Below are 18,173 nucleotides of genomic sequence, written 5' to 3'. Positions count from 1 at the left end.
CTGTCTAAAGGTGAGGAGGAAAGGAGAAACTATGGAAAGAGGTTTCATAAGGGTGTTTGTGCAAGCTCCATACTGCATGAGTCAGGCCATGCAGGTAGTTAATTCAGCCCTCACCTCCGTGTGAGCGTAGGCACAAGCAGGCGGTCCTACGGCAGCTCAGCGGTTTTGTTTTGGACTTGTTTGTGAGAGGAGGCAGGCAGGGTGGGCTGAGGCCAGGAGGTTGAGGATGCTTCTTTTTTTTTGTCCTCTGCATCTACATAAAACAAACTTGAATAGCAATGAAGCTTGCCTAATTGTTTCCCCGCAGTGGCTTTTAGAGACAAATAAGCTCTGCTACTTTCTGCTCCTTTTGGGACATGGTGAATTGTCTAATTATGTGGTGTTTCTTAATGCAACAAATAAAAGCATGACCGTGTACTGCATATTAGTAGAATTACTGTATTTTGCCATGAAGGCAGTATGTTTTGCTAGCCTTTCAAAACAGTTTGGTGTAGGATTTGGCCTCATTTCCAAATACAGCACAACAAATTTGCAATAAACCCCTTGAATGCACCATCATTCTCCCACGTTGCGCAGATAGACAACTATACCATATTTTTATTTCACCTTATATTTGGTCCCAAATTCTGATACTATGTGGGAAGGCATAAAGGTGACGATTTGAGTAGTATCATCTTGTAGTACCTTGGTATCATCCTGTCGTACCTTGATGTCATTGCATAGCGCTGTAATTTCCTCCGTCTGGTTTTTAACCTCCACAATAGAAGCGCACAAGAAAGTATTATCATCTTGTAGTACCTTGATATCATCCTATAGTACCTTGATGTCATTGCCTATTACTGTACTTTCCTCCGTCTGGTTTTTAACCTCCTCAATAGAGGTGTGCAAGGCAGTAGTATCATCTAGTACCTTGATATCATCCTGTAGTACCCTGATGTCATTGCATAGCGCTGTATTTTCCTCTGTTGGGTTTTTAAACTCCTCAATAGAGGCGTGCAAGGCAGTAGTATCATCTTGTAGTACCTTAATGTCATTGCATAGCGCTGTATTTTCCTTTGTCTGGTTTTTTACCTCCTCAATAGAGGTGCGCAAGGCAGTAGTATCATCTTCTGGTACCTTGATATCATCTTGTAGTACCTTGATGCCATTGCATAGCGCTGTATTTTCCTTCATCGGTTTTTAACCTCCTCAATAGAGGCGTGCAAGGCAGTAGTATCATTTTCTAGTACCTTGATGTCATTGCATAGCGCTGTATTTTCCTTCGTCTGGTTTTTAACCTCCTCAATAGAAGCGCGCAAGGCAGTAGTATCATCTTCTGGTACCTTGATATCATCTTGTAGTACCTTGATGTCATTGCATAGCGCTGTATTTTCCTCCGTCAGGTTTTTAACCTCCTCTATAGAGCCGCGCAAGGCAGTAGTATCATCTTCTGGTACCTTGGTATCATCCTGTAGTACCTTGATGTCATTGCATAGCGCTGTATTTTCCTCCGTCGGGTTTTTAAACTCCTCAATAGAGGTGTGCAAGGCAGTAGTATCATCTTGTAGTACCTTAATGTCATTGCATAGCGCTGTATTTTCCTTCGTCAGGTTTTTTACCTCCTCAATAGAGGTGCGCAAGGCAGTAGTATCATCTTCTGGTACCTTGATATCATCTTGTAGTACCTTGATGTCATTGCATAGCTCTGTTTTTTACCTCCTCTATAGAGGCGCGCAAGGCAGTAGTATCATCTTCTGGTACCTTGGTATCATCCTGTAGTACCTTGATGTCATTGCATAGCGCTGTATTTTCCTCCGTCAGGTTTTTAACCTCCTCTATAGAGGCGTGCAAGGCAGTAGTATCATCTTCTAGTATCTTGATATTGCTCTGGGGTGCCTTGGTATCTCCTTCAGGGCGTGAAATAACATCCAAACTTTCTATACCTTTGTTTGCGTCTAGAAACCAGGTTTACATTCTTCAAGGCACCATATAATGACAAATCCTTATCATTCAACTCAACCTGCTGGTCATGTGACTTACAACTGATACCTGCTTATATTTCTGCTCATGTTTAGGTCTAGCAGTGGCTCTCCAGCTCCTCCACGGCGACATCGATCAGCTGAGACGAGAGTACATGGTTCTGTTCACTCGTGGCGTGTCCATCACCAGGAAGCTGGGCTTCTCTGATGTCATCATGCCAGGTGGGATACCACAAGGCTCTTAAACGAGCACATTAATCATGTGGTGCGGGTCAAGCATTACACTATGTCATGTGTGGTTAGGAAAAGGCTACTGTGGGTAATCACTTTCCCTTCTGGATGTCTGCTTCTTTTTAACATTGCATCCACTTAAAGCGACTTACCACATGACTTTAGGTATGAATGGCAGTTTGAAAGTTACCATTTTGTAAAAATAGTACAAACCCCAAATAAAATCACTGTAATCCCATGAATCATGTGCAAAAGGGACACTGCAGTATATGGAGCAGCGCTGTTTAATACAGTTTCAGAAAAATCCTGAACTTTTATTCTTATTTTGTCGGTAATGTCAATGCTATATATCAGCAGCACTCTGCCAGTTTTATGGACGTACTGCAGAAACACGAGGCAAAGATCCTGTATATGACAGGAGCACCTATTGTAAAAATAAGGGTCCAAGATCCTTTATGTTGCAGAAGTGTTCTCCTGTTTTTAAGGACCTCCTACAAATGTTTGAGTTAAAGATCCTCTATGTGAAAGGACTACTAAAAATATTTTCAAAGATCCGCTGTGTTGCAAGACCACAATGCTTTTTTTAAGCACCTACTGCAAAAACTTCAGTGAAATATCCTCTTTGAGACATGAGTTCTCTGCTGTTTTTATGGACCTGCTGTAAAAATGAGGGTCAAAAATCGTCTATGTTGATTGTCTATGTTCTGCTGTGTTTAAGGACCTCCTGTGGAAATGCTAGTCAGGGATCGTGAATATGACAGGAGTACTGTTTTTAGGAACTTGCTGCAAAAAGATCCTGCGTGGAGTAGGAGCACTCTGCTGTTTTTAAGGACCTTCTGAATTAATGCTAGTCAAAGATCCTCAATATGACAGGAGTACTCTGCTGTTTTTAGGAACTTGCTGCAGAAAGATTCTCTGTGGAGTATGAGCACTCTGCTGTTTTTGAGGACACACTGTAAAAGTGCTAGTCAAAGATCCTCAATATGAAAGGAGCACTCTGCTGTTTTTGAGGACCTCCTGAATAAATGCTAGTCAAAGATCCTAAATATGACAGGATTACTCTGCTGTTTTTAGGAACTTGCTGCAAAAAGATCCTCTGTGGAGTAGAAGCACTCTGCTGTTTTTTGAGGACACACTGTAAAAGTGCTAGTCAAAGATCCTCAATGACAGGAGCACTCTGCTGTTTTTAAGGACCTCCTGAATAAATGCTAGTCAAAGATCATCAATATGACAGGAGAACTCTGCTGTTTTTAGGAACTTGTTGCAAAAAGATCCTATATGGAGCAGGAGTACTCTGCTGTTTTTGAAGACACACTGTAAAAGTTCTAGTCAAAGATCCTCAATATGACAGGAGCACTCTTCTGTTTTTAAGGACCTCCTGAATAAATGCTAGTCAAAGATCCTCAATATGACAGGAGTACTCTGCTGTTTTTAGGAACTTGCTGCGAAAAAATCCTCTGTGGAGTAGGTGCACTCTGCTGTTTTTTGAGGGCCCACTGTAAAAGTGCTAGTCAAAGATCCTCAATGACATGAGTGCTCTGCTGTTTTTTAGGACCTACTGCAGCAACGCTAGTCAAAGATCCTCTTTTGTTGCAGGATTATTGTGCTGCACAAACTCGAGTTAAAAAGCTTCTATGTGACAGGAAGCTGTTTTTAAGGAGCGACTGCATCAATGCTCGTCAATGATCCCTGATATGACAGGAGCTTAGTTGTTTCAGGAAACTGTTACCAAAACACCTGTCGAAGATCCTGTATTTGACAGGAGCGCTAGTCAAAGACCATTTATATGACAAAAGTACGAATGTGTTGCAAAAAAACGCTATGGTACAAGAACAAGAGCGTATTGCGATCCCAATACAGCACCTTCTACTGAGGTATAAAGCTCCCTAAAGGATATATTATATCCCCTTTATGGCAAACAGCAGTCGAGGCTTTCATGCTGTGTACTGTACAGTATGCTGTCCAGCCTTTTAATATCCACGGCAGTTGCCTTGGTAACAACCTCACACGGCGCATGAGAGCTAAATTACACTTACATGATTAAATATTCATATGTCGATAGCTGCCTGTCAAATGATGCAGAGCCCTCAGGCCTTACAGCTTCCACGCTCTCTCCATGTGGTGAACACTGAATAAAAAAAGTATAAAAAAAAATAAATCTTTTGTTTTCTATGACTTTAAGTGAGGTGCACTGTCTGGTCACACAGATAAAAAGCCAGCGCAGACCGTGGGTCCCCCCAGTGTCTCACTAACACAGATTTATGTTCGCTCTCTTTGTCTCTGCTTGACTACAACCCTTTTTTTTTTACGCTCTCTCCATTTCTGACCGTAGAAGTCTGCCCCTGGGCAAAAGGAAGCCGTCTCGCTCTCTCTTTTTCTCTCGTCTGGAGATGACTGAATCATTTTCCCAACACCACGCCTTTTTTTTTTTGCTCTAAATGGGATCTATACAGTCCTCCAGTGTGTGTGTGTGTACAGTATGGTCTATAGGATGCTTGTTATTGCCATGGTTACTGATGGCAAGAACAGGAAATCAATGTTGACCTTCGAGGTGGTGAAATGACACAAAAACAAAACTTTCGAGACACTTTGTATTGAATGAGAAGGTGACTCCAAAGTGTACAACTGTACAAACTGTACAGCTGTAAATACATACAATGTGTTGCGTACACGTGACTCAATATGATTATTTTAACCTTCCTTGTCCGTTAGGCAATTACTTATGGACGTACTGCAGAAACACAATGCAAAGATCCTGTATATGACAGGAGCACCTATTGTAAAAATAAGGGTCCAAGATCCTCTATGTTGCAGAAGTGTTCTGCTGTTTTTAATCCAATCCAATCCAATCCACTTTATTTATATAGCACATTTTAAGGACCTCCTACAAAAGTTCGAGTTAAAGATCCTCTATGTGAAAGGACTACTAAACATATTTTCAAAGATCCTCTGTGTTGCAAGACTGCTATGCTTTATTTAAGCGCCTACTGCAAAAACTTCAGTGAAATATCCTCTTTGAGACACGAGTGCTCTGCTGTTTTTATGGACCTGCTGTAAAAATGAGGGTCAAAGATCGTCTATATTGATAGTTTATGCTCTGTTGTTTTTAAGGACCTCCTGTATAAATGCTGTATAAATATTCAGAGATCCTGAATATGACAGGAGTACTCTGCTATTTTTAGGAACGTGCTGCAAAAAGATCCTGCGTGGGGTAGGAGCATGTTGCTGTTTTTGAGGACAAACTGTAAAAGTGCAAGTCAAAGATCCTCAATGACAGGAGCACTCTGCTGTTTTTGGGAACCTGCTGCAAATAGATTCTGTGTGGAGTAGGAGTACTCTGCTGTCTTTTAGGACACACTGTAAAAGTGCTAGTCAAAGATCCTCAATATGACAGGAGCACCCTGCTGTTTTTGAAGACACAGTGTAAAAGTGCTAGTCAAAGATCCTCAATATGACAGGAGCACTCTGCTGTTTTTAGGAACCTGCTGCAAAAAGATTCTGTGTGGAGTAGGAGTACTCTGCTGTTTTTGAGGGCACACTGTAAAAGTTCTAGTCAAAGATCCTCAATATGACAGGAGTGCTCTGCTGTTTTGAGGAACTTGCTGCAAAAAGATCATCTGTGGAGTAGGAGCGTTCTGCTGTTTTTGACGACCCACTGTAAAAGTGCTAGTCAAAGATCCTGTATATACATGAGTGTTCTGCTGTTTTTTAGGACCTACTGCAGCAACACTAATCAAAGATCCTCCTGTGTTGCAGGATTATTGTGCTGCACAAACTCGAGTTAAAAAGCTTCTATGTGACAGGAACACTGTGCTGTTTTTAAGGAGCGACTGCAAAAAAAAGTGCTAGTCAAAGATCCTCAATATGACTGGAGCACTCTGCTGTTTTTAGGAACTTGCTGCAAAAAGATCCTGCGTGGAGTAGGAGGACACAATTTTGAGCAATAAACACCTTGAACGCACCATCATGCTCCCAAATTTGAGAACACAATATAAAAGTGCTAGTCAAAGATCCTCAATGACAGGAGCAATCCCAGTACATCCACTGTTACAGTTAGGCAATTACTGGGTTTTATTAGCCTGTTGGATTGTCTCCATTAACCAATCAAGACAGTTTGACCTTAGAAATAAAACATAAAAACATGTATCCTTGACTTTACCGACTCTTCCTTAGATCTCATTAGAATGGGCTTTAAAAGGGCCGACATCCGTGGTTAAGTCTGGTTAAATAATACTAATGCTGTCCGCCCTTTGTCAGGATGCATTTCACTCACAATGTCCCCAAGCTGTCAGTCGGTCATTAATAACACTACACTCGTATGCATAATCAATGACTGCCTGTTTTTGACCATGCAGGAGAGATGAGGAATGACCTTTACATCACATTGGAGAAAGGAGAGTTTGAAAAGGGTGGGAAAAGTGTCGCCCGGAATGTGGAGATCACCGTCTACGTGCTGGATATTGATGGACAAATCCTCAAGGTATAGAAACCTGGAATTTACTCAATTATGACTTTTTTTTTTAAACCCACAACTCTCTGTTGAACACTCCCAATTAAGTGCTTAGTTGGTTTGTCCCTTAATGGCTCCTCATTTGAGATGCGTCTTCTTTTAGATTTAAATATGTCTGACCCAGATGAGCCAGAGCTTTACCTCCAGTGTGTTGCTCATCTCGGGCGCTTTTGCTCCTGGGTTTTTTCCATGTCAGGGGACAGAAAATGGTTAACAATTAAAACTGATTTTTTATTTTATTTTATTTGGTTCTGTACCTTCCAGAGTCACGTGGCAGCCGGTTCCGGTGAACCCGGTGCGGACGAGTACCACTCTTTGGTACTGTACCACAACAACAGTCCTCGCTGGGCAGAGCAGATCAAGCTGCCCATCCCTGTCGACATGTTCCGGGGGTCGCACGTTCGCTTCGAGTTTCGACATTGCTCCAGTAAGTAGCAACATACAATCAAAAAGGGTGTCATTTTTGATGTACTTATTACCTCCGCCAAGCATAGCACAAAATAGATTCTATATATGACCATTTTTGGCATTTCGTGCATATAACTCCATAAAAAAAATGGTCAGAACACGGTAGCATGCTAACATTGCAAGCATACTCTTGGTACCACACTTTTTTGCTATTTTCATGGGTAGAAACAAACACGACTATCATGTTAAGTGTTAGCATGGTAACGTTATCATGCTAGCATTTCTAGCATGCTAATATTAGCATAATAGCATTTTTAGCCATTTTCATGGGTCGGCTCATGGGTAGACGCAAACACCACTATCATATTAGGTGTTAGCATGCTAACATGCATACATGTTAGCAAATCTAGCATGATATTAGCATAGTAGCATTTTTAGCCATTTTCATGGGTCGACTCATGGGTAGACACAAACACCACTATCATGTTCGGTGTTAGCATATTAACATGTATACATGTTAGCATATCTAGCATGATAATATTGGCATAGTAGCATTTTCAGCCATTTTCATGGGTCGACTCATGGGTAGACACAAACACCACTATCATGTTCGGTGTTAGCATACTAACATGCATACATGCTAGCATATCTAGCATGCTAATATTAGCATAGTAGCATTTTTAGCCATTATCAGGGGTCGGCTCATGGGTAGACACAAACACCACTATCATGTTCGGTGTTAGCATACTAACATGCATACATGTTAGCATATCTAGCATGATAATATTAACATAGTAGCATTTTAGCCATTTTCACAAACACCACAATCATGTTAGGTGTTTGCATACTAACATGCATACATGTTAGCATATCTAGCATGATGATATTAGCATAGTAGCATTTTTAGCCATTTTCATGGGTCGACTCATGGGTAGACACAAACACCACTATCATGTTAGGTGTTAGCATACTAACATGCATCCATGTTAGCATACCATGATAATATTAGCATAGTAGCATTTTTTTGTGATTTTCATGAATATGAATTTAAGCAGACACGACTAGCTAACATAATTACAATTAAATATGGAAACATTTGTAGCATTTTCAGAGGTAGGCATTTATATAAACACACGCTTCGGGCAGTTAGGGCATGTTAAACATTATTATGCAAGGTGTTAGCATGCTAATGTTAGCATTGTTTAAGTCATTGAAATCCTTCTATAGTATGTTTTCATGGTCAAGCAATGTAAATATGTAGATAAAATAAATGTAGGAATAATTATTAAATTTTTAGATTTGCGTTTAATTTTATTTCTCAAGCGCATTCATGCATACAATAATCATTCTTAAAAGGCGAAGCTATAAATGGAGAAGAGCGGTTCAGCATCGTCGCCACACGTTTATCCTAAATTCCTACCTGTTAATGAGATGAATCATTAACGAGGACTTTTGATTCTTTACATTTGTGCTCTGTTTGCTGCCAAGTTTGCGTGGCTGTATGCAGGAGATGCTGCAGCCTTATTCCTCCTGGCACCGCTCGCTCCGACACCCAAGGGCTTCTCATTAGGAGCCCTATTTAGACTTGCGGTGACACCAAACTGCCAGAAAAGTTGTGCTCAACCTGCCTTTGGAGTGCGGAGTGTTGATTAGGAGTATGGCGGCACATAAACCATAATGCCGGGGTTGCATTTTAATGCCAAAAATGAGTATTAAAAGTGTGCTTGTGAGGATATTTAATTCCTGTTTTTTTTTGCACCCAGCTAAAGAGAAGGGGGAGAAGAAGCTGTTCGGCTACTCCTTTGTCCCCCTGATGCAAGAGGACGGAAGGACTCTGCCAGATGGCACGCACGAGCTCATTATCCATAAGGTACGGCCTGCTTGTCCTCTGCAGAAAAATACTCCTTTTTATGCAACAATGTATATTTTGCTACATTTTATGTTGTCAAGTACTACAGAGCAGCGTCTTAAAGGAGCTATTTGTGTCCTGCTACTGTGTGATTATGTGATTCACTCCTAAGTGTGTCCCATGTTGTCCTGTCTCTATTCGGCGCCACAGGCTGTCAAACAGCCATGCATGTAACACTGGTAGCCGTGTATCATTTATTTTTAAAAGCTCGCCCCATGTCTGTTCAGCATGTGTATATTACAGACACAAATAAAACATTTAAAATGTAATTGCAGACTACGTCGTCAGCTGCAGGCAAAAAAGGGTGTGTGCGTGAACCTCATCGCACAATGACGCGCAGGCTGCATTGATTCATTTGTCAGCTGCGGGGCACAACAGCGACCAAACGTCTGATTTTTTGTGTTTTTTTTTTTTTTTTTTGTACCCTCCTGCCTGCTGCAGGCCATCAGCGGCGTTGTCAAATAATTTTCCTTGACTTGAGAAGCATCGGGGCCCCGCCGCTAATGTCAGATGAAAGTTTGCGGAGAGTCGAATGAAAACTTGCATGGCCTAGTTTCTCCTCAGACCCAAAATAGATGCTGAAGCTGCAGTCCGACCGACGTGTGCGAGCTTTGGGGCTCCGGCAGCCTCAGCCGAGCGCTAAAGCTATCTGCGCGCTGAATCAATAAAACAACAACAGCTTCTTACCCTTCTGTGATTGTATAACACCAACTGGCAGCATTGAAGGCCAAGAAAAGAACACCTCGCAGCAGGATAATGATATAACATCCAATAACGTCAGCCTACGGTGTGCAGCAGCCACAGAATTGATATTATGTCATATTCTCAAAACAATTATCCAATCTGCAATTACACCGAAAGCAATTCCTTGTATGTTTCCAGTGTGAAGAGAACACCAATTTGGCCGACTGCACACGCTATCTGAAGCTACCGTTCTCCAAGGCCAACATCCCGTCCAACAACCAGACACTGAAAGGCACCAAGGAGTCTTTCTGGATCACCAGCTTCCTCTGCTCCACCAAGCTCACACAAAACGGTAAAGAAAAAAAAAACAACTTACATTTGGGGATTTGCATTTTTGTGTGTGTCCGACTGATGAAAGCACTCGGTGAACCGAATAGTCACAAACATACTGACATATGCTGGAAGGGAAAATAATACCAGCAAGTGTGAATATGTTCTCCGAGCGGGGAAACGTGTGTGAATAAATCTGTGAATGTGCAAAGGGGGGGGGTGGGAATAGCTTCCATTTCTTTGCACTATGCGCTAAAACTCTTTAAAAAGATACATTCCTTATTTATGAATGAAATATTTTCCTAGTTAGAGCATAGAAAACATCCTTCTAAATCAGGGGTCTCAAACACGCGGCCCGCGGGCCAAATGTGGCATGCAGGACACTAGTTTGAGGCCCGCGCAAGTTTGATATGGATGCTATCTGGTATCATGTACCCAGAAAAAATTATTACGTTTGATTAATGTTCATGTTAAAGGTTAAATAACTGTTAATAGTTATCCTCCCTATCCGTGTGGAAGTGGTAAGTTTTTGGCTATTTAAGTTTAAAGGAAATAACTTGAAGGCTACCGTTTAGGTCGCTAGTTAGCGAGTTAGCATGTGTCTCAAGACCCTGCAGTTGTGTAGAAAAATAAAAGGATATTTGAGACCAGTGGAATGTTTTATCAGAGCTTTTCTTGTAGAAAATTGGAACCAAAGCAAAGTTTTTTTTAATTTTTTTGTTTTTAATAAATGTGTTTTTTTTGTTTTTTTTTGGAAAACCTGATGCGGCCCAGTCTCACCCAGACCCGAGCTCCAGTGGCCCCCAAGTAAATTGAGTTTGAGACCCCTGTTCTAAATACTTGTTTATATTATTAGAGCCCTGTAGACATGAAATAACACCCCTATAGTCATCTTTGTACTTGTATTACCCAATATTGTAGCTATAGTCACAACAAAATAAGCCATCTAATACATAAATAAGACTGATACTCCTTATATTTATATGTTCCTTTTGTTAGGGGAGCTGAGTAGTGGGCGGACAGGAAGTAACATCGGGGGTTTAGAGTTGACTTTATGTTGTTCCTTCAAAACCTGTTGATCAAGTCTGGTGCTTGTGCGTCTCAGCAAACATGACAGTGACGTTACTAACACTTACTAAATACCATCACAGCATCTTTGAATGCGTCTTCCGAATGCCTTATATTTATTTGTATTTTTGTTTTTATTTTTACGCTGAAACTTGCTTAATTTAGGGAAAATATACATAAAATTGTATTAAATATGCATAATTTTTTTTTTACCCCGACATGTTGTGGACGCGGACGCCATGAGGGGGGAATGCCTGATTATTCCCCTCTCTGTTGACATTGTTTAGTGTTTTTGCTCTTATGGTGCAATTATTATTAATGTGTATGCATTTTATTCAATTAGAATTACTTAAGATTCATAGATATTTATTTTACTTTTAATACTGACGGGGCGAATAACTCATTGCTCTAATTTGTTATAATTGAAAAAAAAATTATTATTATATTATATATTATATTATATCTTATTATTATTAAGTTTAATAATAATCACATTGTTACAGTTTGTAAATTAATTTTTTAAATAAATATTTATATTTGCTTTTTGTTTTTTTTATTTGCTATACTCCCGGTTAATACAATTTAAAAAAAATACTAATTAATTAAAAAAAATAAAATTAATTAAGAAATAAAAAATATATAAATCAATTAATATAATCTATATATTTTAAAACATGTTTTCTCTTTTAGAGGCTGCTGAAGAAAGTACTAATGAGGATAACGAGGAAGACAAGAAAACAAACAAATTATGACAGCAGCTACTTAAATATGTTTTTGTTTATGTTTTTGTCGCTTCCAGCCGTTTTAATGCGGCATTTGTGCAAAAGGGAATGTCCGTTGTTCTGTCATTTTGGATCAAAGTTAACAGGAAGTTAGTATTGCTTTAATGAAAACACATGTTGGCTTGCTCGGTTGCCAGGTCTTGTATAAATCATGTTTTCGACAGATATTTTTCTACATAAATTTGCACCAAAAAAAGAATTTAAAGAGACCGCTAAAAGACTCGGTGGCGGTGATGTTTTATTCATGTGCAGGGAACTCAGGGAAATGACTTCTTATCTCTTCTACGCCGCTCAACTTAAAAATGTCAACATTTGTTTGGATTCCCGTCACTTTGGGCGGCGTAATTGAAGGCTGCGGTGATGTTTTTCACCGCCGAGGGACGTATAGCTCGCATTAACCCGACCCAAAGTGGTGATGTTGCTTCGTGGGTTGTCACCTCACATGTGTTTTTTTTTTTTTTAAACTCCCTCACCTCAGGCGACATGCTGGACCTGTTGAAGTGGCGAGCGCACCCGGAGAGGATCAACGACAGCCTCTCTAAGCTGAAGGAGATTGACGGCTCGGAGATTGTCAAAGTAGGCGTCCCCGGATCTGGTCATCGCTAAAGATTGATTGTTGGTTGCTTGATTGACAATTTGGACATTTCCTATCCCGTTTTGTAGTTTCTGCAAGACACCTTGGACACACTTTTCGGCATTCTGGATGAGAGCTCCCAAAGATATGGACTCAAGGTTTTTGACTCGCTGGTAAGTCTTTCCAAAAACACCTGAAGCAATCTCGCCACGGTTACGCCACGCTGACCAGAAGATGGAGCTTTTGACCCGGCGCACGAGTCCGACGAGGCGATCAGAGTGATGAAATTGTCTGGCAAGCTGACGCGTTTGTCGGTTTTTGAAACAGTGATGCATCATTGCTGCTGAGCTGTGACGTCACTTGTTGCTAGGCAGAATTACCATTATATACAATACCATAATCCCAGTATTATTATTACATTAAATTAGTAAATTAGTATTGAATTAAATTATATTAATTAGTATTAAATTCCTCCAGGGTTCAATTCCACCCTCGGCCATCTGTGTGGAGTTTGCATGTTCTCCCCGTGCATGCGTGGGTTTTCTCCGGGTACTCCGGTTTCCTCCCACATTCCAAAAACATGCTAGGTTAATTGGCGACTCCAAATTGTCCATAGGTATGAATGTGAGTGTGAATGGTTGTTTGTCTATATCTGCCCTGTGATTGGCTGGCCACCAGTCCAGGGTGTACCCCGCCTCTCGCCCAAAGACAGCTGGGATAGGCTCCAGCACCCCCGCGACCCTCGTGAGGAAAAAGCGGTAGAAAATGAATGAATGAATGAATGAGTATTAAATTCCCAGTTTTTGGAATGTGGGAGGAAACCGGAATACCCGGAGAAAACCCACGCATGAGAGTGGAATTGAACTCGGGTCTCCTAGATGTGTGGCCTGCACGTTAACAACTCGGCCTCTTTCATTAATCATTCATTCATTTTCTACCGCTTATCCTCATGAGGGTCGCAGGGGGTGCTGGAGCCTATCCCAGCTGTCTTCGGGCGAGAGGCGGGGTACACCCTGGACTGGTGGCCAGCCAATCACAGGGCACATATAGACAAACAACCATTCACACTCACATTCATACCTATGGACAATTTGGAGTCGCCAATTAATCTAGCATGTTTTTGGAATGTGGGAGGAAAACTGGAGAGAACACGGGGAGAACATGCAGACTCCACACAGTGATAGCCGAAGGTGGGATTGAACTTGGGTCTCCTAGCTGTAAGGTCTGCATGCTAACCGCTCAACCGCCATGCAACCCTTCATTGCTGCTGAGCTGTGTCACTTGTTGCTAGGCAGAATTACCATTATATACAATACCATAATCCCAGTATTATATATTATACATGTACTTACGTTCCTGTGTCTTTTTGTCTTAGGTTCACATCATCAATCTTCTGCAAGACAGCAAATTTCAGCACTTCAAACCAGTGATGGACACCTACATTGAAAGCCACTTTGCAGGGGCTCTGTCATACAGGTATACGTCATGTGATCATATATTATTATATCTATACAACCTATTGCAATGACATAACACACTAGACTGGTGTTGGGGCTTTAATGGTGTGAACACAATGCTGAGGGTGCCCCCTGGTGGATGTAAAAAGAGAAAACCGCTTTTGATATGCACAAACCAGTAAAGAATAAGCAGGAAGTGACCTGCCATGTGTTTCCAAGGGACCTGATCAAAGTTCTGAAGTGGTACGTGGACCGCATTGTGGATGCGGAACATCAGGATCACATCCAGCAGGTCCTCAAGGTGAGAGAACTGATCAACATGTGCTGTTATTGTCTTGTGTGGTTAAGGTGCTTTAAATGATGTGTTGTGTTTTCAGGCCAGCGAGTACATATTCAAGTACATCATCCAGTCCCGACGCCTCTTCTCCTTGGCAACGGGGGGCCAGAGTGAGGACGAGTTCCGCGTTTGCATCCACGAGCTCTTTATGTCCATCCGCTTCTTCCTCTCGCAGGAAAACAAAGGCACAAGTGCGGTGGCGCAAACGCAGGTGTGTGTGTGTGTGTGTGATTATACAGCATGTTATTACTTTGTGTGTGTGTGTGTGTCAAGTATTCCCTCCACATATTTCCCCACCCTGGTGTAATTGAATCATTTCATGCTACTTGAGGGTCTTGAGTGTGTTGAAGCTTTTTGGCTTTTCCCAATGGGAAATTCGAGAGGAGAGGGAGAGGATTTAAAAAAAAAAAAAGAAAAAAAGAAAGAATGCCAGTAATAATTGGAATCACAGCAGTCTGTGTGGACGCCATGAGGGGGAATGCCTGATTATTCCCCTCTCTGTTGACATTGTTTATTGTTTTTGTCTTATGGTGCAATTATTATTAATGTGTATGTATTTTATTTTATTAGAATTACTTAAGATTCATAGATATTTTTTGTACTTTTAATTCTGAGAGGGCGAATAACTCATTGCTCTGATTTGTTATAATTTTATTTATTTATTTATTTTTAATTATTATTAAGTTTAATGTATTTTATTACCGGTACTCACATTGTTACAGTTTGTAATTTTTTTAAAATAAATTTTTATATTTTTTATATTTTTTTTAATTTGTTGTACTCTCAGTCAATACAATTTCAAATAAATACAAATTAAATAATAATAAAAATAATAATAATAAATCAATCAATCAATAAATATAATCAAAATATAAATAAAGATACATATATATTATTTTTGGGAGGGGCAATTATTATAATTTTAATGTGTTTTATTACTCAAATTCGGACAGTTTGTACATTTATTTAAAAATATATATATTTAGAGTTGCTTTGTTTTTTTTAATTTTTCCTCCCAGTTAATAAAATTTAAAATAAATACATATTTAATGAAAAAACTAATTAAATAATATACGTATGTATAAATAAATAATAAAATAAAAATAAAAAAATATATAAATAAACACCAAAAATTATGTAAAATGATGCAAGAAGACCCTAACACAATAAATGTTTTTTTTTAATTAAAGATAATAATAAATTAATGTTTTAATTGTCAATCTATTAATATTTTCATATGAATTTAGTGCTACATGATCTGCTGACTCCCCTACTGTTGCTAACCTGCCCTACAATGCAAATTCCAGGCTAATTTGCCGCCTCAGCTAACTATAACATAACCGTCGTCCATAACGGAACCCGTTCTGCTCAGGCGGTCTTCCTGCGGACCTTCCCGGCGGTCTACGGCGAGCTCCTGAAGATCTTCACGGTGCGAGAGGTGGCCGGCTTCGTCAGGGAGACGCTGGGCAGCCTCCCTACCATCCTCCACGCCGACTGCTCCTTGGAGGCCGTCAAACTGCAGTGCCTTGCCAAGACGGTGGAGAGCCAGCTTTACGTTAACCCAGGTGAACCGCCCCGTGCTGCTGGATATCACCATGGTAACAACACCTCTTTATAGGTGTCTGGGAGGACTGAACGTGCTATTCCTGTTGCAGAATCGAGGTGCATCCTGTTGCCGGTGGTGCTGCGCATCCTGCAGGCCCACATGCAGGAGCAGAAGGACCTGGTCATGTGTGCACGGATCCTCACCAGCATGCTGTCGCTCCTCAAGAAGGAGGAGAATGGAACTTCTGTGAGTGTTACGCATGCGTCTTCAGGCACAAATTAAAATCACAGATACTAGAGGTCATCCTCAAGATTGGTCTGTGTGAGGATGATGTGAAGGTCAATTAGTCGCCGTGTAACCCAGTAGCATCATACAATTAAAATAACGAGAAAATCACATGAAAGCTGCAGGAATTCCAACTGCAATTTCCCGGCAATAGCAGCCTTCTTTATTTTGTGCGGTTACGGTCAGTTTGTTGTGTCACGGCGATACACCGGGGCCGCTGTGCACTTCACTAATGAGAGCCATCAATTTAAGCAAGTGGGCACAGTGCCACTTGCACTCACTCTAGCATGCAGTGAAGGACACACACGCACATGCGTATACACACACACACACACACACACAGAGCAGCGGACAGGCAGCGGATCTAAAGAGATGCGACAGCGGTGACAGCCGTTGTGCCAGCCTGCAGCTCCTTCTCATTATCGCTCTGTCTCGTCAGGGCAGCACACACAAACAATATTATGTATATATCATTGTTTCTACTTTATGGTTTTATTATAGGGTCGCGGGGGATGCTGGAGCCTATCCCAGCTGTCTTCGGGCGACTCACATTCATACCTATGGACAATTTGGAGTCGCCAATTAACCTAGCATGTTTTTGGAGTGTGGGAGGCAACCGGAGTACCCGGAGAAAACCCATGCATGGCCAAGAGTGGAATTGAACTCGGGTCTCCTAGCTGTGTGGCCTGCGCGTTAACCACTCGGCCTGTTTAATTAATCATTCATTCATTCATTTTCTACCTCACGAGGGTCGCGGGGGTGCTGGAGCCTATCCCAGCTGTCTTCGGGCAAGAGGCGGGATACACCCTGGGCACATATAGACAAACAACCATTCACACTCACATTCATACCTATGGACAATTTGGAGTCGCCAATTAACCTAGCATGTTTTTGGAATGTGGGAGGAAAACCGGAGAGAACATGGGGAGAACATGCAAACTCCACACAGTGATAGCCGAAGGTGGGATTGAACTCAGCTCTCTGTGAGGTCTGCACGCTAACCACTCATCCGCCGTGCAGCCCTTTAATTAATCAAAAAAATGACACAGCGCTTCCTCCCCAAATGTTCCTTTAGGCATGTGTCCATCTCCTTTGCTTTCCAGGAGCCAATCATCTCAGAGGAGGTGGACCTGATCGTGGAAAGCCTGCTGGGAGTGTTGCTAAGGACCATCCTGGAAATCAGCAACCGACCACAGCCTGCTGGGCCTGCGATGAGACTGCAATTCCAGGATGTCACTGTATGTCTGTGTGTGTGTGTGTGTAATATCCAAATTGTTTTGGGCTTTGGCAAGTAATTATAGATTTTAAATGGAGTTGCTGCACCAGCGACTATAATTGTGCCAACAACATTAACGCAAATGGCAGTAATTAAGATTTATAATACGACATACACTCGGGGGTTGGTGATGAGATCCTCATCGGATACTCGAGGAGGGGGAAAGAGGGGAGGTGTGAGAGTTGAAAAGTATCCACATATATTTCAGCTGTCCAATAAAGTTAATTAAGGCCAGACATTTAAGACAATTAATGTCCTTGAAGAGAGTTTGCAGCACACATGGAATGCCTGATGATGATGATGATGATGATGATGATGATGCTTTTATTGTGTGTGTGTGTGTGTTCCATCCTGCCAGGGGGAGTTTGTGGCATGTTTGCTGGCGCTCCTGCGACAGATGAGTGACAGACACTACCAGCAGCTGCTGCAGGCATTCAGCAGCAAAGATGACTTGAGGGTACGACCACTCACTCTCTATTTATTTTGGGAATGCACGCACACTAATACAGTTGTCAGTTAATGCTGAGAAACAATAGTATTATGCATGAAAAATACATCAGTCAGTATGATTTGAGTCAGTTTGATTTATTATAAGAATGCATATGTTTATTAGTAGTTATGTGTGTGTTTTTGATGGTCAAAATTGAATTAATACAGATATATATTTAAAATATGATTAAATAAAGTAATTATTATTTTGACCTCCATCATGTTTTAACACAACCAACCAACCTAAACTTTCACATTTACTCATCTTTGTTCCTTTTCCTGCGATTACAACATTGGTTCTGTTGCTGTTAAAGTAACTACTATTTTGA

At 41.1% G+C, this 18,173-nt stretch overlaps 1 protein-coding gene across 4 annotated transcripts in view; it reads left to right on the top strand.

The window, feature by feature from the left end:
* Positions 1-18,173, top strand: part of dock4b (dedicator of cytokinesis 4b) — an 88,632-nt gene that overhangs the window by 41,396 nt on the left and 29,063 nt on the right. For all 4 annotated transcript variants that reach the window (XM_058078052.1, XM_058078051.1, XM_058078054.1 and 1 more), the window contains exons 13-26: positions 2,055-2,180; positions 6,545-6,669; positions 6,964-7,126; positions 8,871-8,977; positions 9,899-10,052; positions 12,359-12,456; positions 12,544-12,627; positions 13,830-13,930; positions 14,131-14,212; positions 14,289-14,459; positions 15,621-15,813; positions 15,904-16,040; positions 17,183-17,317; positions 17,714-17,812. In XM_058078052.1, the coding sequence (XP_057934035.1) occupies positions 2,055-2,180; positions 6,545-6,669; positions 6,964-7,126; positions 8,871-8,977; positions 9,899-10,052; positions 12,359-12,456; positions 12,544-12,627; positions 13,830-13,930; positions 14,131-14,212; positions 14,289-14,459; positions 15,621-15,813; positions 15,904-16,040; positions 17,183-17,317; positions 17,714-17,812 (1,775 nt within the window). The remainder of the gene's footprint in view (positions 1-2,054; positions 2,181-6,544; positions 6,670-6,963; positions 7,127-8,870; positions 8,978-9,898; positions 10,053-12,358; positions 12,457-12,543; positions 12,628-13,829; positions 13,931-14,130; positions 14,213-14,288; positions 14,460-15,620; positions 15,814-15,903; positions 16,041-17,182; positions 17,318-17,713; positions 17,813-18,173) is intronic.

Source organism: Doryrhamphus excisus, chromosome 7 (assembly GCF_030265055.1).
Source record: "Doryrhamphus excisus isolate RoL2022-K1 chromosome 7, RoL_Dexc_1.0, whole genome shotgun sequence".
Classification (NCBI taxonomy): Eukaryota; Metazoa; Chordata; class Actinopteri; order Syngnathiformes; family Syngnathidae; genus Doryrhamphus; species Doryrhamphus excisus.
This window is presented reverse-complemented; position numbering and strand designations above follow the sequence as displayed.